Here is a 23,806-nt window from a genome sequence, read left to right on the forward strand (position 1 = left end):
GTTATTGATTGTGATGCCTACTGGCTTTGGTAATTGTCAGTGGTAGTCTCTGGCTCCCTCTAAGAGCAGACCTCAAGTCAAGCAGAATGCCATTCAATCAAATAGCAGCACTCTTACTTCAGAATAGATTTCTGAACCTTTCTAGTCCCACTATGCCAAATATTTAGCACAAATATTCACACTGCCCTCTTCCTGTGTTGAGCTGTGTCTGTAACCTGTTCCTCCTGAATAAACGTCTTTAATTTAACCTTGGCTCACGCGTTTGAGATCTGTGAAGAAGCCAACTGTATTTCTTAAAATTCTGGTTGAAAGACAAAATAGAGGAGGCCATTGTTCCATGGGGAACTAAATTCAAATCTATTTTTTAAATGGTTTTCCAGAGTTTTATAGGAATCTATATTGTTGCCACTTGGTCAGACCCACTTTTTATTTTCTTTTCTGTCTAGGCAAGAAACAGAAGGGAGAAAACTAGAGTGCTACAGAAACTTTATTTCAAAAATTAAAACCAGACCATAACAGGGCTGCTTGTGGTTTGAATGTATCAATGGACTTAGTCATATTTCATCTCAGCTTTTCTTAGGTACACTAAACCACAAATATGAATCTCATTATTGCATCTAGATGGAAATATTTTATGGATTAAGATTTGGGGATTTAATTTGGTTGGTAATGAAACTTCTGTCCAAGAAGTAGAAGGAAGGGGACCACAGAACCCTATCAGTGCTACAACCAAACACCTTATGAAAGGAAAACTCAATATTGGGGGAATTTTGTACTTAATATCAGCCATTTGGCTTGAGTCGAAAAAGAAATGTAAAAATGGGTTTGGCAGAACTATTGCCAAATTAGCAACAGGCTAGAGATCACTAGACCCAACGGGACTCTAGAATTTGGATTCACTGTGTTTTTCACTCAGTGTTTGATGTGGGTTTGCCGAGCTGACTGTCTCGTACAATGGCCCCTGCCCTCATAGAGCTGTGTAGTTCCAACACAGTCTAAATGTACATGAACAAAGTATATGCATGTTAATTATATTAACCCAGTATAAATATATAATAGAATTAACAAATCTCCTAAGAAGACATTTGTGTATCAAAGCTACTCAATATTTTTAAAATGGCTCATGATATAAATAATATGTAATCAAGTACTTAGACAATTTAGAAAAGGGGAAAGATCAATTTTGGACAAGTTACTTGAGAAAACTTATAATAATGGATTTGGATTTTTAGTTTCATCTTAAAGAGCAGATATGTCTGTCCACTCAAAAGTGGGGCAAGTGGGCTTTCTAGCATTCTTCAGGGCACCGGGAACTATCTCCAAAAGACAACTGTTAAGAAGCAACATTTCAGAGTGCCCGTCAGCTTGCTTAATTCCCACGGCAGCCTTGTCAGATTGGTAGCATTCCCCTTCAACCTGCTGTTTGGAGGTTGTGTAAAAGAGCAGAATCTGCTCTCAAATATTTTTGGCCTTTCTTTGGCCACCAGTGCCAAAGACTATGCCAGATGGTGAATTCCTTAGTGGCATCCCAATTTGTATAAGCCATGTAATGATTCTATATCTCGGTTTCTTCATCTTTAAAATGAAGATTAAAATCTGTCTTATAATGTGGGAAGAATTGGAAATTGGAAATTTAAAATGCTCAGCACAGGCTCTGGCAAATTACACAATCAGTAAATGAAATTTAGTCTCTATTATTTTCAAGTATATAACGTGTCCCTGATCTTCCAAGGCCCCTTCAACCAGCATTTGGTTAGTTGAAGTCCTTGCAGGTAGCCCTTCCACAAGTTCTTCTGCTAAGGCTCCTACCCCCTTCCTTAATTTTCATTAAGATTATTACTGTACTAACCATTTTTCATGTATATGCTCCTAGTCTCCAGGATCTCTGGGAATAGGACACAGCTCCTTACTTGACCTGCCTTCCTCAATGCCCAACACATTGGGCAGCCCATAGTAAGTAAGCAGCAATTAGCTCTGGGAAGAATGTCTGCCCTTGCTGTTGGCTCAGGAGCACACACCCTGTTTTTAGTTTGCAGTGCCATTTAAAAGTATCATGACTTTTAAATCTGCAATGCATAGGTTTAAAAGCAATTACATTTTGGGACTGTTGAGGAGGAAACTGTAAATGTTGTTACAGAGAATGTATTTATTGTCCCCATCGTGGTGTCATTCATCTAACTCAGGGCATGATACATGGTGGATATTTAGTAAGGATGGATGGGCGGATGGATGGATGGATGGATAGATGGATGGATGGATGGATGGATCAAGAAATCTAGATAGCTATTAGCACAGGTGCTCTCCAAGTTCACAACACTGACTTCCTCTCTGGAGACTATTACAATAGTCTCAGGCTGAAAATTGGTAGAAACTTGTCATATGTACTTCTTTGTTTTAATTTTTCTGCTTTACTGGGATAAAACTGAAAAGCATCAATATAACATTATTATTTGATATGCACATTTTGTGAAATAGTTACCATATTCAAGCTAATTAATAACGTATCTAACACCTAACATGGTTACCTTGTTTGTATGTGTTGAGAACACTGAAGATCTTAGCAAATTTTAAATACACAATTCAATATTATTGTCTCTATTCACGATGCTGCATGTGTGCATTTCTATCTTAAGGCTTCCCAGAGGTCTGAGGGAGAAAATAAACTTCAGTCATTTTTTTTTAATGAGAGACAGAATCTCTGGGCTTTAACATCAGCTTCACCCTCTCTAGGTATAATGCTTCTCATGCTTTGGAAAATAAGTAAGTTTTGTAATACACACACACACACACACACACACACACACACACAAATGTATTATCTCTGCTTACTTGTGTATGACTGCTTGGAGTGATAGATTCAGTGTAATTCTATAGGGAGACTACCCACAAATGTGCTGTTATTGATTAGCAATGTCTGCCATGTGCTCCAAGAATGGTATGTGTAGGTACTACTGCTCTGCCAGCTCTGGACTCAGTGCTCCTCTATCATTGCTTCTAATCCTTGCTCTTGTGTGATTTTGATTTTATAATCTGATTTCTGACTGCTTATGGAAAGTGCTGAGAAGTTGAGCCAAAGTGTTTTCCATTGAGAGCACAGTTTTGAAAGCCTAAACCACAGACGATCTGTTCTGGAGAAAGCCCTGGCTCTGTAACATGGATAACCATCCCAGCAGCAGCTCCCTCCATCTCTGGGAAGCCTTGGCCAGAGTACTGACCTCCCAGAAAAAAGCCCCACCCAGCTCATTCACTCCCTTATTTCTGCTACTGAATCACACTAGACAGGCTAGGGAAACTTGGGTCTGTAGCCATAAACCTCTTTATTCTAAGGATTTCAGAGTGCCCCTGACTAGACTAAGCACTGAGGATTATTTTCAGTTCCATGGAGAAAACAACAGTGGGAGCTAAGGAGTGAGTGGCTCAGTGAGTAAAGATACTGACCAAATCTGCCTAAAGACCTGAGTTCAGATTCCCAGATTCCATGGATGTGGTGGTGCACTCTTTTAATCCCAGCACTCAGGAGACTCAAGCAGGCCAGATCTCTGTGAGAGTGAGGCCAGCCTGGTTTATAGAGTGAGTTCTAGTCCAGCTGGGGCTATAGGGAGACCCCATCTAAAAAAATAAAACAGAACCAAAAACAAAACAGAGCCCCATATTCAACATAAAAAGCCATATGTTGCAGCACATATATGTAATCTCATGTAATCCCAGTATTCCTACAGCAAGAGGGAGGACAGAGACAGGAGAATCACCTGCAAACTCATGAACCAGCCAGCATGGTATGTACAGCACAGTAGAGAAACAAGGGAGACCTTGCCTCAAACAAGGGGAAAGGTGAGAACCTGCTCCCAAAAGTTTGCCTCTGACTCCACATACACACCATGGTACACATACACACACACACACACACACACACACACACACACACACACACACACAGATACACACACACTCTCTCTCTCTCTCATGTGAGCACTTGCACATGCACACTCTAAACTAAAATCTGGAAGAGATAAAGAAGAGCAGGAGGAGGAGGGAGAGGAGGAGGGAGAGAAGGAAGAAGTGGGGAGGAGGAAGGGGGAGAGAAGGAGAAAGGAAAAAAGCAAACAGTGGGCTTAAGAAAAATAAACTAGACCTTTGGGGAAGGGAGGACTTTCCCAATATTACTTAAGAAATTTCTCATATAGGGGGCAGCTGGAGAGATGGCTCAGAGGTTAAGAGCACTGCATGTTCCTGAAGAGGACCTGGGTTTGGTTCCCAGCACCCACATGGCAGCTGTCTACAACCGCAGTTCCAGGGGCTCTAATGCCCTCTTCTGGCCTCTGTAGGCACTGCACACACGTGATGCACTCATGTGCATACAGAACAAACACTCATACACATAAAATAAATTTTTTTAAGAATTGCATGAAAAGAATTTCTTATCTATCAAAAAGCAGCCTTCTGGGACTTGAGAGATGGCTCAGTGGTTAAAAGCACTGGCTGCTCTTGCAGAGGACCCAGGTTCAATCCGCAGCATCCACATGGTGGCTAACAAGCTTCCATAACTCCAGTTCCAAGAGGTCTGACACCCTCTTCCGACCTCCATGGGCATTTTATGACATGGGTGCATTTATATACATACAGGCAGTACACTCATACACATAAAAATTTCAAAAGCAGCCTTCTGCTAACCATCATCTCCAAATAACACAGGCAAAATCATATATACTGGGATTAAGACCTTCTTTCCCATGTTACTACTAAGTGCTTTGCTTATATTATCTCATTAATCTCATTTCTTATCACTTGCAGTTGAAATAACTTTATTATGGAATTGATACTGATTTGCATGATAAAATTGGGCATGGTGGCATATGCCTTTAATCCCAGCAGTCAGGAGGTAGAAGCAGGCCAATCTCTGTGAGATTGAGGCCATCCTGGTCTACATAGAGAGTTTCAAGCCTGCTGGAGCTACATGGAAATCCTGTCTTAGAAAGACCAAAAAAAATTGATGCCTAGACAAGCAATGTTTCATATCCACTGTCATAGTTGCTAAGTAGAATTATATGGAATTGTTACTATCCAGTCATTGTTGATATATAAAAGTTGGCAGCTCCATGTGGCTCATACTAGGAGGGGGCATAGACAAGCTCTAACCCTAATGGTATTTAGCTGAGTCTAGAAAAGATATTCCCAAACAGCACATAGACTCTTCTTGGATAGTTCTCCATTTTAGCATGTATTATTCCTCCCAATAACAAGCTGTTTCTATGTCTGCCTTCTTCACTGGACTGTGACCTCATTAGTAGCAAGGCTTTTCATGGTTGATCTCTGAGACATTCCATTACCCCAGTCTATCCCATTGCCTATTATCTATATGGAAAACAAGATTTTATGAGGCAGGGTCTTCCTGTAGCCCCAGCTGGTCTGGAACTCTCTCTAAGTAAACCAGGCTGGCCTCTATCTCACAGAGATCTGCCTGCTTCTGCTTCCCAAATGCTGGAATTAAAGGCATGTGCCACCATGCCCAACAAGAATAAATTATTTTAAAATGAATTAACTTACCAAGCCTTGGGGACAACCACTGGTTCCACTGACATGCTCCTAGGCACCAATTAAGGCACCATAATCCTCTCTGGGGGATGACCACTTCTCAGTGCTGGAATTCAAACTCACCCATGTTCAGAAGAGTCTTTGGTCTGTCACTTCAAGTTCTTTCTATTCTTTTATAACTCAGACTATACTGGACTCACTCAACTGTGAGGATCAGATGTCCTTGGAATAAAAACCCACACTGAAGCCTGTTTCCTGGCTCCTGCCTCTTCCTGACACATTCCCAGAAGGAATTTATGGATGTTGGAGGGGGGCAAAGGGTGAGGAATTTCTAGACCATTTTATGAAACGTCCATGTTAGCAACCCCATGCTTGACTTACCAGGCACAATAAAATTCTCTTCCCTGTAAGCCAAAAGAAAACTTGGTGTAAGCAGCCTTACACATTGCCAAAACGATGTGGAAACAAATTCATCTGCATTTTTCAGACAGATGGGATCATTTTTTTCCTTCCAACTCCAGGTTACTCCACGTACAGATATTCCACATATGTCCTGAAGTCATCGGGATAAATACCTTCTGTGAGCTACTAAACATGAAGTCAGAGTAACTAATTCCAAAATGTGTTTCTAACCACATCAGGCTATCCAGATAAGGATAAACTGTATCTAAAAGTGAAATCCTTTATTGTTTATTCTCCAGCTGTGACCAGGGAAATTTTTCAAAGATTGTTGATTCCTTTATCTCACAGTGCTCTCTGGCCTGTGGTGAGGTGCTTAAAAATATCCCATAGTTTATCAGGCTGCTTCTTAAAGGTTAGCTCTGAATAGCTCATCTAGGAAAATCTCCCAGTGTGCTGGAATGTGCCTTCTCATCATAATCCTTTTACCCACGCCACGTATGTACACACACAGACACACACGGAGACACACACATACACCTGCACACACGCACACACACTAGTCTTTGTTCTGTCCTGTGGGGACATGACAAAAAGCCCACACCTGCTTCCTGGGACTTATAATGGTAACTTTGTCCTACTTAACATTGGCTTTTTCAGCTACAGGGTAAAGAAGTAGAAGTCTTCGACCTTCCATCTCCGTGTTCCCCAGACCCTCTAGTACTGTTCATTTCCCATAAAGAATCTACTTGTACATTTTAGAGACTTCATAGGTTATGTAGTTCATCCTGAAATAATAAAATCCCTACTATCTGAACTTGACGCTAAATCTCTCAGACACAATCTCAAGTAATTTTCCCCAAGGTCTGTCCTCAAAGGAAACATAAACCATCCAGTTGTCTGCACAAGAATATTTTGCATTCTTAAAGGTTATTAATTGCTCCCTAGTTTTACCTTCTCTAGAACACATATTTCTAGTTTTAATAAATTGATCTTCATAAAGTTTACCTTTTCACCCATTAGTGATTTCTGAAGTTTCTCTGATCTAAGTCCAAGTTGCCACTGAATTTAGGACTAGATTCAACCAGATCAAGTCCCAACTTAAGTAAAGAAACTATTGACATGAACTCTTGTTGCTAGGCTGCATTCCCAAGAGTGCAACAAAAAAACAACTACTGTTCATCAAGTGCCTACTATGGGCCCGACAACATGCTCTATGTTCTATGTTCAGATCTCTAATCCTTAATTTCCTCTGGAGTGTGTGTGTGTGTGTGTGTGTGTGTGTGTGTGTGCGCGTGCCAGAGGTCAGCCTCAGGTATCTTTCTGCGGTTTCCTCAGGAACCATTCACCTTGATTTTTGAGATCAGGTCTCTCAAAAATCTCACTTGGCCTGTAACGTGGAGATTGTGTGAGGCTGCCTAACCCCAAACAACTTTCTGTCTCTGCTTCCCCAGCACTGGGATTAACAAGCATGTGCTAACATGTCTAGCTGTTTTTGCATGGGTTTTTGGAATCAAACTCAAGTCCTCCTGCTCTCATGATAAACACTTTACCAACTGAGCCAGCTCTGGAATGGTTTTGATCCCCTACTATTTAAATGATATCATGGATTAAAGGATAAGTATGTTGCTGAAGCTATAGAGCCAGTGAGTAGCCTAGATACACCAAAGTCTACAACACTGAAGACTGATCTTTCTCAAAGTATAGAAGCTTCCCCAATCCTAAGAGCATCTTGAACCAGTAGGAAGGATAACACTCAAAGATAACATATCTCACAATGTAACACTGTGTTGATCTCTTAGATACACAATGAAAAATCCTCCCTCTACCCACTCTGGCTATTACTACCCTCAAGTTTTGCCTTGAAGTTTCAACCAATTTCTCTGGAGGGTTTTTAGACATTAATTCTAAGTCATCATAGCACACACAGTGTCAGTTAAAACTCCAAGCTTGGCCCATAGTTCTTTCCAAGAGATAAAAAGAGCCAAGAAGTGATGGGAAGAGGTAGGAAAGAAGCACTTTGTGAATGCAGAAAGCAGTAAGTCAGACATTCCAAGAGAGCCTGCAATCAATACATATGATAGTGATATTTGAGAGAAGACTATGCCAAGCTTGCCTATTCATGACAATCTTCATTCAGAGCCTTTAATGGCTTTGTAGATCTGCAACTAATCATTTAGACAATGCATTCTAGTAAGAAAACATTGTCAGAGGTTTTTTGTTTGTTTGTTTGTTTTCCTAACCATGGAGTAGATGCCCTAGGTAGCTATTACTTGGATAGTTGGTAAAATATCAGTATAGATATGATTAGGTTGAAGTGGGTGTGGGTCGGATGTAAGTTTATAGCTGGTCCTTTCTAGGTCTCCAAACCCCCACTCGGTATCACAGAAGTGGTTCAGTCTAGTTTTTCCTGTCACGATCCACCTCTATGTTTTCAAAAGACATTCCGTCATCCTGAAAGAGGCGTTTCCTTGGGATCCATTTGGTGTATTCTGTCATTGGGGTCATGTTTTTTCATTTAAAAAGTTTACTTTAATTTATTTATCATGTACAACACAATGCTTTTGAACCATGCATACATTTCAGAATGACTAAATCCAATGAATTAACATGTGCATTAGCTCATATTGTTATCATTTTGTGGTGAGAATACTCGATATCCTGTCTCAGCATGTTTCCAAGAATGTAATGGCCAGGAGGACTGGCATATGCCTGTAATCTTACAACTCAGGAGCCCAAGGCTGGAGAATCTTGAATTTGGAACCAGCTTGGGCTGTACAATGAGACATTTCAAAAAGCGGTAATGAGTATTACTAGTTTTATTAATAACATGGTACAGTGGATTTCTTGAATTTATTCCTCCCGTATTATTGGAATTCTGTAACCTTTGACAGACATCTCTCCAACTTTTTACCCTCAAACACTACACCCCTAGTACATCATGATCACACTCTAATTCCACAATATCCACCCTTTAACTTCCACGTGAGTGGGATCTTGTGGTATTCTTAGTGGGCTCTCACAGTATTGGTTTTCTATCTTATTGTTCTAACACAATATCCTTCAAGTTTGCCCATGTTGTTGCATATAACAGGGCTTCCTTTTTTTCTATGGCTAAATAGCATCTTACTGGGAAGAAAATCAGAAAAGTTCCTATAGGCTAAGTGATTGAAATACCACAGCCGTTTGACAGAAATATAAAAACGACAAAGAGAGAAATGCCCACTTGGTAAAATCAAATAGCTCTTTTGTTTTCTAGAACTATCTTCAGGTGTATTTCCTAATGAAAGAGGACATAGATGTCTGCATACCAGGTATAGATTGCTCACATGGGTATCTAAGTCATTATTTTATTATCATGAAGTCCATCCAAAAGTTAGTCAGGCACCCATATTTTCACTCAGTAGTTTCTCAATCACCTTTTGATAGCCCCTGTTCCTCTCCTACCTGACCTGTATACATAGGAATAGCTACAAACAGATAAATAAAGCAATTCAGCAGGGTCAGAGCTGCTACAGCGTAGCATCTCCCTCTATACTCTGTCTCATCTAATCCTTCCCTCTAGTTAAGTCTCATTTAAATACCTTAATTTCATCCTTTCCAAAAACCCATACTTTGGACAATTCTTTTGTTTTTCAAGCTCATAAGCAGTTAAATTTTATACCTAGGAAAGCTTGTTCTTTGCATTGTTTTTCTTTATTCCCTAAGTACTGAATGGATGATTCCATTTTCTTAATTCTATAGCTAAGCTGTCTAAGGGCAGACACTTGGTCTTGTATTTATTTCTACCACCTACAGAATTTTGTTTGCTGTGGAAAATTCGGTAAGATTTATGTCATTGCTGGTTGATCCGAGAAGACAGCAGAGGCTCACAGATATCCTAGCTGAGCCATCTGTTGTCACGAATCTCAGTTTGGACAACTGGTTCAGACGCAGTCTATTGAGTTCTTCTCAAGCTTCACCTACTGAATGTTCTGGATATATAAATCAAGGAAAGAGGGATAAAGACTGAACACTAGGCCAACAGCCATGTGACTACAAAAAGCATAGTAGAAATCACAACCTAGATTGTCTTTTTAAGTTCTTTCTCTTTCCCTCCATCCTTAAGATGGAAAGAACCAGCAGTGTTTATCTCCATCTATAGGATCATTAATTACACTTAGGAGTCACCAAGTGTCTACTGGGACTGAAACAGTTCCCTCAGGGAGCATGGCTAGTAAATACTGAGAGACAATGAATACACAAATTTTTCCTCTGTGATATTTCCATTACGTCAATCTTTTAACTCTGCCATTGGCCACGATCTCTGTAGAAAATGAAGTTGGGGGAAATTTAACTTGCCCAAGGCACCCAGACCTGAAGCTGAGACACATTCTTTGGATAATTTTTTTGGTTTTCAAAGCTAATACACAGTTAAAATTCTATACCTAGAATTTTTTTTTCTTAACATGGACAAACGCATGTCGACCCTATCCTGATGTTTGCCATGTTTTTCTCTTCCCTCCTGTGTCCCCTACATTTCCAGAAACTGAAAAGCGAGTGAAACTATTTCTTCAAAATCACAAAATTCTTTTACATACCATTGTCTATCCTCCCTACAGAATAAAAATGAAATATCAAGAGGGTTTCAGACACAGGCTTCGTGAAATCTAAACTCACTTGAAATCGTCCCTATTCCTCAGATCCCATCAGTGGCAGATACTAATAAACTATTATTTCCTTTGTTTATTTATAGAGCTTCTTTCAAAAAATCTGGGCGTGACTGTCTGATTTGTACTGGACTCAGCATATCTAAATCCCAAATTCCATTGGGAGTTAAGATAACCTACAACCTCAGAGACCTAGCCAATCCCACCTCCGCCATGGGGGTCATGACTCGGCTGTTGCCGGGCATCTTCCTGGCTCTGCTTGCCCTTCCTTCCGAAGGCGGTGTCCTCAAGAAAGTCATCAGACAAAAGCGGCAGAGTGGAGTGAACATGACCCTGCCAGAGGAGAATCAGCCAGTGGTGTTCAACCACATCTACAACATCAAGTTACCCATGGGGTCCCAGTGCTCAGTAGATCTGGAGTCATCTGGAGGGGAGAAAGACCTGACCCCCACGCCAGAGTCCAGTGGAAGCTTCCAGGAACACACAGTGGATGGGGAAAACCAAATTGTGTTCACACACCGCATCAACATCCCCCGCCGTGCCTGTGGCTGTGCTGCAGCTCCAGATGTGAAGGAGCTCTTGAGCAGGCTGGAGGACCTAGAGATGCTGGTGTCATCCCTGAGGGAGCAGTGCACCATGGGAACGGGCTGTTGTCTCCAACCTGCAGAAGGTAGGAACCAAGGAAGGTTGCCCTGCTTTTGTGAAGATGGAAGAAATAGTCAGCAGAGTCTCTGAGTGGTTTCTAGAGTGAGTTTCCTGGGAAACTAGACTGGCAAGGTATCCATTTAAAAAAAAAAATTAAGGGCAGATAAATGTGGAGAACATATCCATTTTCTCTTCACTTGAAGGAGTCATGGCCAAAAAAATATTCTCAGAGTAATTTTCAGGCCTTTGGGAAATCGGCTTCTTAAAGCCATAGTTTACTTAGTAAACGTGTTTAGGGCTGACCATTTGAGAATGAACGACCTCTGATGGGGCTTGTCCCTGGAGAAAACTGATTCTTCTTTTCTCAGTAGCCATTGATTGCCTGTAGGTCTTCACCGAAAAGTGGGACCTTGTGAAATTTCCCACAGCCACATTAGCTTTAATCGTATCATTTTTAAAGGTTTATTTAGCTTATTTTTTGTTTATTTGTGTGTGTCTGTGTCTGTGTGTAAGTGTATTATGCATATGTGTGTGTGTGTAGAGGTATAAATGCTCACATTTTCACAGCCAAGCTGGAAATCAGCAAGCACCAGTGATCCTTCTGTCCCTATGCCCTTGGAAGCTGGGGATACAGGCATGTGGAGGATACTCAGCTTGCTATATCAGTACTGGGATCTGAACTCTGCTCCTCATGGTTGCACAGCAAGGACTTAACCACTAAGCCATCTCTCCATCCTAGCTTTAAGTACATCTTAGTAAAACATGTTTGACTTTGAAATCTTTCTTTCCTCAGAACTTCTGAGCATACCACAAAAATCCTCCTCCCAAGGGTACCCTCTGAAGGAGATTCTTGTAGCCCTATTACCTGATTGTACAAATAGGGAAATTAAGACCCAGAAGAAGATGGGGTTCTCAGGGTCCTGTGATGAAGGGCTAAGTTAGATCTTAACACAATGTTCCATATCTCTGTATTCTTAGAAATGCACAGTGCCACCTGGGTGGTACTAAATCTGGGAATTAAGAAGAAAAATGTTCCAATGTGATAGACCACAACTGATAATAGTGGCCACAGTCAAGACGAGCCAGCTGTATGCACCAGACACCAGAATTATCATCTTGAGTGATCCTTCCAGCAACCCTTTAAGATATAGCTTAACATATCTGCAGATCTGAGAACTGAGATTTAAAAAATTAACCCAATGTCACAAGATGACTCTAGGCACAGAGGGAGGGATGCAGGCTTTGAATGTGCCTGCTTGTCTCCACTTTCCATGTTCTCATAGCTACCCTGGACTCATGTCCAGCCCATTTTAAGGAATCCGATGCTTTGGAGTTACTTGTTTATCCTCTATTCCCTGAGGTCCTTGGAACTACAGAAGTTTTGACTTCAAATTAGAAACAAAGGTCTCTCTGTTCTACCACCCAGAAAATACTACCAGAAAGGACTTTGATAATGATTTCAAGAGTAAACCTGACCACCATATGCTGAGAATGCTGTGGAACTCTGGGAACTCTGTGCTAAGGCATCTTTTATTCATTTTATTGTTTTTGTTTGTTTAAGACAAGGTCTCCCTCTGTAGTGCCACCTGGCCTGGAACTCATTATATAGACCAGGCTGGCCTCAGTCTCACGGAGATCTGCCTGCCTCTGCCTCCCAAGTGCTGGACAACATTTTTAAAGTTTCCTTTATGTATAAGTTAAGTTCACTTTCAGTCTGTCGACTCTCTAGAAAAAAAATGGGTGAGGTGATGCAGTAAGATTAATATTAGAATAGGTTGAAATCATTATTTAAAGGTATGCTGTCCAATAAAAACAACATGACTGCACATGTAATCTTCAATTTATCAGTAGTCATGTTAAAGAAATAAAAAGAAACAGATAGGAATCATTTCTACCTCTATTTTATTTAAGCGAATATAACCCAAGCATCCGTTTTCAGCATAGAATCAACATAATCATTACTGCATTACTGGGTATTTTGCACTTTATTATTTTGTGTTAAGTCTTTGGAACCTACTGTGTGTATTAGCTCAGATGAAAAACAGCTTTCAGTCCCTGACAACCACATGTGGCCAGGGGCCACCACAAAGCAATGACCCCTGCAGGTGAAGCCAAGCTGGTATTCAAGAGTCCTGTCAGCTCTGCATTCTACAGCTTCCCTTACCACTAAAGCTTACTGAACAGTGAGTGGGGGAACAGACAGAAACACATGAGTTTTCTGAGGACACAGCCAAATTAAAAGATGCCCTAACAAACTTAAAAAGGCACACCTTGGCTCCCTCATTTCAGTCATATACAATGTAAAAGCTTGTATTGTGGAACACACATACAGACTTTAGCCAAGTCCCCCACCAAAATAAAAATGAGCAACCAAAAAATAAATAAATAAAAAATAAATAAAAAAGTCACTGCATCCATGAGTAAGCCCTTAATGTCCTCATTTAATATCCAGGAAGGTGGGTAACTTAAGTGATCGCACTTAATGTAAAGGCCATTGGTTTCCAGAGAGAATCTAAATCCTTTCCCAATAGGGCATAGCTATTAAGCCAAAAGTCAGAATTAAGTTCAATTCGATAATTATTTCTTGAGCATCTCATAGTTGCCTTCTTACTAGACCCCAGAGAAGAAGCACCACAGCCTGGTAAAATGCACTCTATAAGGCATAGAGTGACCCATAGTCACTACAGTTGTGGGACCCCTTGAAAATGGGGAGCAAACTATGGATCCTCTCCCTAGCGATAGAAATGCACACACACACACACACACACACACACACACACACACACACACACACACACACACACACACACACACGTTAATGTCTTTATATACACATCTATAATTTCCAGTAGTTTTATAATCTCCATGAAGTATAACTGAATGTGAATCCCATCTGACTCCATATATTAAGCAGCTATTCTCCAAGCATACCACTGAAACCATCCCCAGCTGAATTTGGATCTAGGTTTGCAGGTAGATACCGAGAAGCTGATCTGATGGAACTCAGCTAAGTCCCTGTTATCTTTACTACAGGCCGTCTGGACACCAGGCCTTTCTGCAGTGGCCGGGGCAACTTCAGCACAGAAGGATGTGGCTGTGTTTGTGAGCCAGGCTGGAAAGGCCCCAACTGCTCTGAGCCAGAATGTCCCGGCAACTGTAATCTCCGGGGCCAGTGCCTTGATGGGCAATGTGTCTGTGAAGAGGGTTTCACTGGAGAGGACTGCAGCCAGCTGGCATGTCCCAATGACTGTAATGACCAGGGCAGGTGTGTGAACGGGGTCTGCGTGTGCTTCGAAGGTTATGCAGGGGTTGACTGTGGCCTGGAGGTCTGCCCAGTACCCTGCAGCGAGGAGCACGGGATGTGCGTGGACGGCAGGTGCGTGTGCAAGGACGGCTTCGCAGGCGATGACTGTAACGAGCCCTTGTGCCTCAATAACTGCTACAACCGGGGACGGTGCGTGGAGAACGAGTGTGTGTGCGACGAGGGCTTCACAGGTGAGGACTGCAGCGAGCTCATCTGCCCCAACGACTGCTTTGACCGCGGCCGCTGTGTCAATGGCACCTGTTACTGTGAAGAGGGATTCACTGGTGAGGACTGTGGCCAACTCTCCTGCCCCAACGCCTGCCAGGGTCAAGGCCGGTGTGAGGAGGGCCAGTGTGTGTGCGATGAGGGTTTTGCCGGTTCGGACTGCAGTGAGAAACGGTGTCCTGCTGATTGTCACCACCGTGGTCGCTGCCTCAATGGGCAGTGTGAGTGCGATGATGGGTTCACTGGCGCTGACTGCGGGGACCTCCAGTGTCCCAACGGCTGCAGCGGGCATGGCCGCTGTGTCAATGGGCAGTGTGTGTGTGATGATGGGTTCACTGGAGAGGACTGCAGCCAGAGGCGGTGCCCCAATGACTGTCACAACCGGGGCCACTGCGTGCAGGGCAAGTGTGTGTGTGAGCACGGTTTCAAGGGCTTTGACTGCAGTGAGATGAGCTGTCCCAATGACTGCCACCAGCACGGCCGCTGTGTGAATGGCATGTGCGTCTGTGATGATGACTACACTGGAGAAGACTGCAGGGACCGTCGCTGCCCCCGGGACTGCAGCCACCGGGGCCGCTGTGTGGACGGACAGTGCATATGTGAGGATGGCTTTACAGGTCCTGACTGTGCTGAGCTCTCCTGCCCTAAAGACTGCCACAGCCAGGGCCGCTGCGTGAACGGCCAGTGCATCTGCCACGAGGGCTTCACTGGCAAAGACTGCAAAGAACGAAGGTGCCCCAGTGACTGCCATGGCCAGGGCCGCTGTGAGGACGGCCGGTGCATCTGTCATGAGGGCTTCACAGGCCATGACTGTGGGCAGCGCTCCTGCCCCAACGACTGCAGCCACCGGGGACAGTGTGTCTCTGGCCGCTGCATCTGCAGTGAAGGCTACACAGGGGAGGACTGCTCCCATGGTGAGTACCAGCATGCAAGCTGGCATGCTAGCGGTCCTGATGGAGTGCATACCTGAAACCTATCAGAGAATGTTTGGATTTATCAACACTTTGACTCTTTTTATCTACCACTTAGTGTGTTTCTATGAAATATGCAGGCTTGCTCTGACTCTTTGAGGGGGCTGTGGTCAGTCTCTTGCTACAGGGCTACCTAGTTAAGGGCCCAAAAGCTCAGAGATGAGATATAGTTGTCCAGAGGACACAGAGCTAGTATTTGAATATGCCTTGCTTATCTACCAATAACATCCAATGCCCAAGATAGATGAAGTAATGATATTACTTTTGCTAAGTATAAACTCCTTTTTCTACTCTCCACTGGCCTTTGAACAACAGCACATGAACTTCCACTTGAATAGAAGTGATAATTCCGCTAAAATGAATAGACAATGTGATTAAACAAAGCAAACTTTTGTTAACACAGTCAGCTAAAGAAGAGCTTCAGGTTGGTTACCCAGGAGGTTGAACTGTCTTTTATGTTGTCTTTTGGTACTAGCTTTAGCCAAGGACTGTGAACTCCCCCAAAGAGCACTGTTCTCAACAGTTAACACAGCAGCGAGATAGTTTGTGTCCAGAAAACATTGGTTAAATGAAAACACAGCAAAAAATAGTAATGCTCATGTTCAATTAGAGTCTTTGTATTTCTCTCATTTTCATATCATAGAGAACATCTTGCATGGGCAGCTAGGAGCAAATAAATAGCACTACTGCTTAACACGGCTGAATCCTATAAGCTCAGCAAGCATCTGTGAGTGACAAACTAATGGAGGCAACCCCAGGAAAATCCCTGGGCCTCACTCACATTTAGAAACAGGAGAGTTTGACTAGATGAACCCAAAATACCTCTCTAAGATTCAGGATGACTATCTCACAGGCAGTCAGGCTGAGACTTCACTTTCCTTTACTCATGGCATGAGTCTAAGCTAGGACCTCGGAGATGGGAAAGTGGGAGGGACCAAGTTACACAAAGTGTTGAACTTTGTGTTGATCTGGAACTTCAGCATGAAGGCAGTGGACTAATGGATTTCAAAACTAGTCCTGGTGTACAGGACTGTAATCCCAGCCTCCTGGGAGGTGGAAGCAAGAAGATTCTAAGTTCAAGGCCTGTCTGATCCACAAAGAGTTCAAGCTCAGGCTAGGCAAATTAGTGAGCTACTTACTCAAAACAAAAAGTAAAAAGCAAGGGGGGAAGGGGCTTGGAGTATTGCTAAAGTGGTAGGACTCATACCTAACATGCACAAGACACAAAGATGAATTAATCAAAAGTCGGGGCTGAGTTCTACAGGATAGGGGCAATGGGAGCTGAAATTCAGACTTCTGTTGCAAACAGAAGAGACTTGTCAAGAAAGGCAATCCTAGAAGGGGCACTGTAGGATGCACTCTTGACCCCAGATATCCTATTATGTTCCTCCCAGTGTCCCCTCCCAAAGATCTCATTGTGACAGAAGTGACGGAAGAGACTGTAAACTTGGCATGGGATAATGAGATGCGGGTCACAGAGTACCTCATTGTGTATACACCTACCCATGCTGATGGCCTGGAGATGCAGTTCCGTGTGCCTGGGGACCAGACATCCACCACCATCCAGGAGCTGGAGCCAGGAGTGGAGTACTTCATCCGAGTGTTCGCAATCCTGGAGAACAAGAGGAGCATCCCTGTCAGTGCCAGAGTCGCCACCTGTGAGTGAGCAGGGCTCTCTGAGTGGACTCACCTGACCTTGGCCCACCTGCATAGAACTATGCACTAGACTGTTTTATATAACTCTGTATGCTAACTCATTTAACCCAACGAAATGCAAGCAATCATTAACCAAATACAGATGAGAAACCTGAGGCTGGATAGTTCAGCATCTCATCCCAATCCTACAGCTAACCAAGATGGAGGTGGGATTTGAACTTGGTCGGTCCTGAAGAGTAGGTCTTAGCAGTCTATGGAATTCACTGTCTGTTTATTTCTTTTAAAGTGGAAATATTATAGTTCACCTTGTTCTTTTAAGAGCCTAACATCAGTATAATTACCTACATGCCTGAAAAGAGAGCCATGGCTAGAAACTGGCCCTTACTTGCTTAGTAATAACAACATTGGTCACCACTGACTGATCTATGCCAAGAGCCAGGCCAGCAGGCTCCATGGAATACGTCACTCAGTCCTCTGTGCATTCCCAAAGGCAGACATAATCACCTTCTTCTCCCAAGAAAATTAATGATCTCAGGGCTTCTTGTACACCTTGCTTAAGTTAGCAATGGTGGCATCAGATGCTGGCCTAAGTCTGTCTGATCCCAAAGCCTTTATATGCTTTGTTAGTTGGACCCTATGATGTTGCAAATAGGTAATCTTATGATTGATCCTGATAGTAATTTTCATACTTCCTTACCATAGATAGCATGCCTTAAGAACCTTTAAGCAGACCCCAGCTCTGCTTATCAGCCCCAAAGTAACAACTGACCATCATGGGTTTAGTGGAACTGTAGCTGAGTGGCCTCCACTGTGGATCTGCCCCTCCTTACATCCTGCTTGTGCTGTTCTTTACAGACTTGCCTGCACCTGAGGGCCTGAAATTTAAGTCCATCAAAGAGACATCTGTGGAAGTAGAGTGGGATCCTCTAGACATTGCTTTCGAAACATGGGAGATCATCTTCCGGAATATGGTGAGGGGCGGCAGGGAATGGGAGTATCAGACCTGAAGGATATGAAAGCTGGTCCAAAGTTTTTGCAAACTTTATATCACTGCATTTCCTTAGCTTTGGATGGAAGACAGGGCACTATCACTTTATCTTTTCACGTCTATTTTAAGTGTAGCTGGTTTTCACCTGACGCTAATAAGTCAAAAAGTTTAGCACTTAGGCCTGAAAGCCTAGACAAACAGAAGTTGAGTCATTTGTAGGTTCCAGCTTACAAATCTCTGGAAGAAAAGAAAAGAAACTAGCCCCTCCTACACAATGCCTCCAAACATGTTCACACTGTTCCAGAATTCACCATGTAGCCTGGGTTGACCTTGAATTCATGACAACCCTCAGATTTGACCAGCTCTTCTTCCCACGCCTCAAACAGCAGGTGAAGCAGGGAACATTGCTTCTGGGTGTAACCCAAACCCTACTCCCAGCTAGCTATGGGACCATGGGGCAATCAGTCAACTTTTCTGATGCTGGCTGCTGGTTTATTGAAAGAGGTTTGAGTTGTGGCTTCAGAATTCCCCTGGTTCTCACATTCTGCCATTTGGACCCTCACATCACCCGGTAAGTGCCGGGGTCTAAAAAAGAAGAAATGAGCTTGAGGACTGTCTTTATCATTTCTGTCAGCATCTAACACACCAATCTGATGCCACGCATAGGACGTACCTAATGAATGAATGAAGTAAAAGAAACAAGTGAATGCAGAATGAATGAAGCACAGGCGAAGGGGCTGGCACCACATCGGAGTCTTACCATCGTGCTTCTGTCTTGCAGAATAAAGAAGATGAGGGAGAGATCACCAAAAGCTTGAGGCGACCAGAGACCTCTTACAAGCAGACTGGCCTCGCTCCTGGGCAAGAATATGAGATATCTCTGCACATTGTTAAAAACAATACCCGGGGCCCTGGCCTGAAGAAAGTGACCACAACTCGTGAGTATCCCCTGACCCAGATAGAGCTTACTGTCTCGTTACATCTTTTGCTTCTAAAGGTCCCTCTTTCATAGTGTCTGCATTGATGAGCTTCTGCTAACCAATAGAGTCCATATGTAGTTGCTTAAATGTCATGAGTTCAAGACCAACCTGGGCTACATAGTAAATTCCAGGATAGTTTGAGCTATAGAGTGAGATATTGTCTGAAAAATAAAAATAAAGGATAAACAAGACAATGACTTACTCTTTTGTGCAGCCTCATCAGCAGGTTAACCTGGGCCTGTTGGCCTGGCTGTGGAGTAGGCTCAAAACTGACAGGGCCATCACTATTGTCAGAGCACATTCTAAGGCCGGTCCAAATCTAAGATATAGGTATAGCTGTGAAGTTCTTCAGAGTCACATTCTCAATGACCATAGATCCAAGAAGATAAATAATTGAGACCATCACAGGCCATCTTCCATATAATCTCATTTAATAGAATCACCAAGATAGAGGGTGCATATTCACATTAATGGGTACAAAGAGTAGTGACTAAACTTTAGGAAAGCCGAGTCACTTTGATATCATGTATTTCATATATCGTGGTCATGACTTTAAACAGAGCTACTTATAGAACCTTTACTCCATACCAGTGGCATTGGCTGTGCTCTGGTTTGGGAAGAATGTTGATTTCATGTCCTTAGTAGAAATCTAAATAAAATTCCATTTGAGGGACTAAGCATGAGGACCTGAGTTCAACCCGCAGAACTCTTATACAAGAAGCCAGACTCATCTGGAGAGATGACTCAGCAGTTAAGACCACTTGCTGCTCTTGCAGAGAAGTTCAGTTCCAGAACCCTCATGACAGCTCATAACATCTGTAACTCCAGTTCCAGGGGCTCCAACGCCCTCTTTTAACTTCCATGAGCACCAAGCATGTATGTGGTACACTTACATACACGCAGGCAAAACACTGACACTCATAAAAAAAAGAATAAATCTTAAAAAGAAAAAAGCCATGCATGGTGGTACACACTTGTAATCCCAAAGCTTAGAAAGTAGAGACCAGAGAATCCCAGGACTTACTAGCCTAGCCTAATCAGCCAACTCAGGCCAGCACGAGATACCGTCTCAAAAATCAAGGTGGAGGGGTTCTAAGGAATGATGCACAAGATTGACCTCTGGCCTACACATACACACACACACACACACACACACACACACACACAAACACATACACACATACCACATATTAACATAGACACACAGACACACACACACACACACACACACGCAGACACGCACACTTATACATACACACAAAAGCACCCATTCACATATACACAGGTTACACTTGATACTAATGTCAATAGAAATTCCTAGAGTGTAACAGGACTTAACGCAACTAGAGCATTTGATGGGAAATGAAAACTGAATCTGGAGCTACTCTACCAAGAAACAAAGTTTTAAAAAGAAAGAAGGGAGAAAATAATTTTGCATTGCCATTTAGCAAGAAAATATCTTTATTTTTTCCAAGATAGCGATAGCAGATGTGCCAGTCCTTTAGGGAACTGACTTTTCTTGGCAGGAGGTTGTTGGAAAAGTTAAATCTGTTGACTAATGACAAGAAAGAACACCTTGCACTCAGGCACTTGCACATTTTGCATAGCTCAGGGCCAGTTCAGAGGACCATCTCCTTTGTAAGCAAGTGTTTTCCATCATCCTGACAACAGCACTCTGTGGTAGGTACAAGGCAGGTACTGACAGGAAGAAAAAATCATTAGATCACCAGCAAGGAGAAGAAAAGATCAAGCAAAACTTATTGGCTGCAGAGAAAGCACACTCAAAAGTACAAACAACCTTTCTTCTACCTGCCCTTTGCTCTTTAATCCAGATTTGAGAGTTGACCGCTTTATTTTCTGGTTATTGAAGAGCAAACACTCCAATACCTGAAATTTCATAACCTGTAAAGATCAAATCTGAAGGACACACGCTTACCTGCCCCTTTTGCTGATATACCTGAAGATTTTCCAGGATTAAAGAACCTTAACCTTTTGGTGCAAAACATGTTTGACTCCTTCTCTCTGGCACCGAACAGAAGTTGTGTTGCAATTATTTTTGACACATGAATGTTGACAACATTATGCTTTGTGATGGTGAAAGGGCGTAGGAGCCAATCAGTAATGAGATGAAATTCCTTCTTCACCATCCTCCATCACTTTGCAATTCATCCTCCTTTAAATCTCAGAGCCAACATTTGGAACCTGGGTTCATAGCATCTTACTCATGAGAGTGTCCTTAAGAACAAAGCATTGATAGTACTGCACTGGGCCTGGAACATGGTCAGCACAGAGCACCATTAGTCTTCACTATTCAAGAGATCCAGAGTTAGGACTATCGGTGTCATTGGCCAAACCCTAACCTCCTGAGGGATTTGGGTGGTCTGGTGGCTTGCGAACAGCTGTAGGAATGCTGAGTCTCACTGTCCATGTATAGCCTCATTTTCAAACATGTGTTTTATGGGTTCATCATCCAGTAACTGATGTATAAACACCTAGACTTCAAAAATGGACACTTCAGCATCCTCATAATCCTGCGAATATTAGTCCTCCTCCCATACCCTGCATAAAGCCTAGCTCCTTCTCTTCAGTAGTGCTGTGTTTGTTATATCAATGCTGAAAGCATAAACTATATTATTTTTTAAAAGAAGAACCACCCAGTGCAGGAAAGAGTGGAGTTGCTCAGGGTGCAGGGGAATGAAGGCTCAGTCGGTGGGCTCTGACTTACCAGGGTGGTAGGCAGTACTGAAGCAGGTAGATCAGGAAGTCAAGGGCAAGGTAGGGATGGGGACAGCCTGCAGAGGGCCTGGAAAACTATGCTAAAGGATTAAGCTAGTCTGGGTTAGGAAGCTAGTCCAGAGAGCTGAGATGGACGAGCAGGAGTGAGCCTGTGCCCAAGCCTAGAAGGGAAACATAGTGTGGGGAGAGCAAAATGAAGAAGAGGAAGGAGGAAGAAGGGGAGGAGGAGGAGGAGGAGGAAGGAGAAGATGAGGCACATACTAAATGCCTCAAATGTCCTAGGGATCACAAAAGCCAATGATCCGTTTTCTGAACGAATAAGTGAATAAATGAATGACCTAATCTAAGTTGATGCAAACTGTAAAGAAATCTTTGATAAGACAGTAAGAACAGCATTCTGTTTCAAAGCTTTTTCAGGGTAGTGTCTACAGGGAGGGAGGACGTGGGTACCTGATTACAGAGATAAAGGAGGCTCCTGGCTAGGCTATGACATATAAAGACGTTTAGAATGATGGACAGATTTTCTGAATGAATAAGTGAATAAATGAATGACCTAATCTAAGTTCATCCAAACTGTAAAGAAATCTTTGATAAGACAGTAAGAACAGCGTTCTGTTTCAAAGCTTTTTCAGGGCAGTGTCTACAGGGAGGGAGGACGTGGGTACCTGGTTACAGAGATAAAGGAGGCTCCTGGCTAGGCTATGACATATAAAGACGTTTAGAATGATGGACAGGAGAATGAAGGAGGGGGAATGATGTAGGGAGATGAAGCAAAGAACAGTCTGTAGAGACCAGGAAGCAAGGAAGCATGAAATCCAGGTAGATGAGCAGGCGAGTGCAACAGGACACAGGAATGGCCAGGATGAAGACCCAAAGTCAGGCAGTATTTGAAATAACAATTGACGCTTGTCCAAATTCTTTTTGTCAAAACAATTTTTGGACTGGCAAGATGGCTCAGCTAGGGCAGAAGAAAGTGGGTGGTCGGTGTGAAGAGAATGTTTACCATGACCTGCTGTGCCTCCTTGGTACTGGCCTTGACCTCTGAAACTGCTGTTCTCCCTGCTGACCACAGGCTTGGATGCCCCCAGCCAGATCGAAGTGAAAGACATCACAGATACCACTGCGCTGATCACCTGGTTCAAGCCCCTGGCTGAGATCGATGGCATTGAGCTTTCCTATGGCATCAAGGATGTGCCGGGGGACCGCACCACCATCGATCTCACACACGATGAGAATCAGTACTCCATTGGGAACCTGAGACCTGACACTGAGTACGAGGTGTCCCTGACCTCCCGCAGGGTGGACATGGCCAGCAACCCTGCCAAGGAGACCTTCACCACAGGTAAGGCCTGCCCTGTTGACAGGTGCAGAACAGAAAGGGCAGCAAGACTTCTGCCCCACTCCATCCCCAGGTACCTCTCAGGCTCATCTGACAGTGAGGAAAGTAGAGAGGCCATATCCACCCCTCTGCATTTATTTTAAACTACTTAGACATCGATGGCTTTTTCAAAGAAAAAGAATTCTAAATAACCTTCCAAATCATTCCCACACATATATGTACACATGCACATATATACACACATATATATGTGTATGTATATATGTATATACATACATACATGTGTGGAGTAAGAGAGAGAAAGAGGGTGCTGAGCTGATATTCTCAAACTTAACTATAAGTTCTGGTTGAAATTAAATTCACATATTTTAAACATAAACTA

General features: G+C 42.9%; 1 protein-coding gene across 1 annotated transcript in view; it reads left to right on the forward strand.

The window, feature by feature from the left end:
- Positions 1 to 23,806, forward strand: part of Tnc (tenascin C) — a 94,215-nt gene that overhangs the window by 16,144 nt on the left and 54,265 nt on the right. Inside the window, exons 2-7 of the mRNA XM_029563684.1 lie at positions 10,667 to 11,250; positions 14,259 to 15,668; positions 17,120 to 17,383; positions 18,237 to 18,352; positions 19,151 to 19,307; positions 23,158 to 23,427. Coding sequence (XP_029419544.1) covers positions 10,794 to 11,250; positions 14,259 to 15,668; positions 17,120 to 17,383; positions 18,237 to 18,352; positions 19,151 to 19,307; positions 23,158 to 23,427 — 2,674 coding nt within the window. The 5' untranslated portion in view covers positions 10,667 to 10,793. The remainder of the gene's footprint in view (positions 1 to 10,666; positions 11,251 to 14,258; positions 15,669 to 17,119; positions 17,384 to 18,236; positions 18,353 to 19,150; positions 19,308 to 23,157; positions 23,428 to 23,806) is intronic.

The sequence above is a fragment of the Nannospalax galili genome, unplaced genomic scaffold, assembly GCF_000622305.1.
Source record: "Nannospalax galili isolate Female #2095 unplaced genomic scaffold, S.galili_v1.0 scaffold34, whole genome shotgun sequence".
Classification (NCBI taxonomy): domain Eukaryota; kingdom Metazoa; phylum Chordata; class Mammalia; order Rodentia; family Spalacidae; genus Nannospalax; species Nannospalax galili.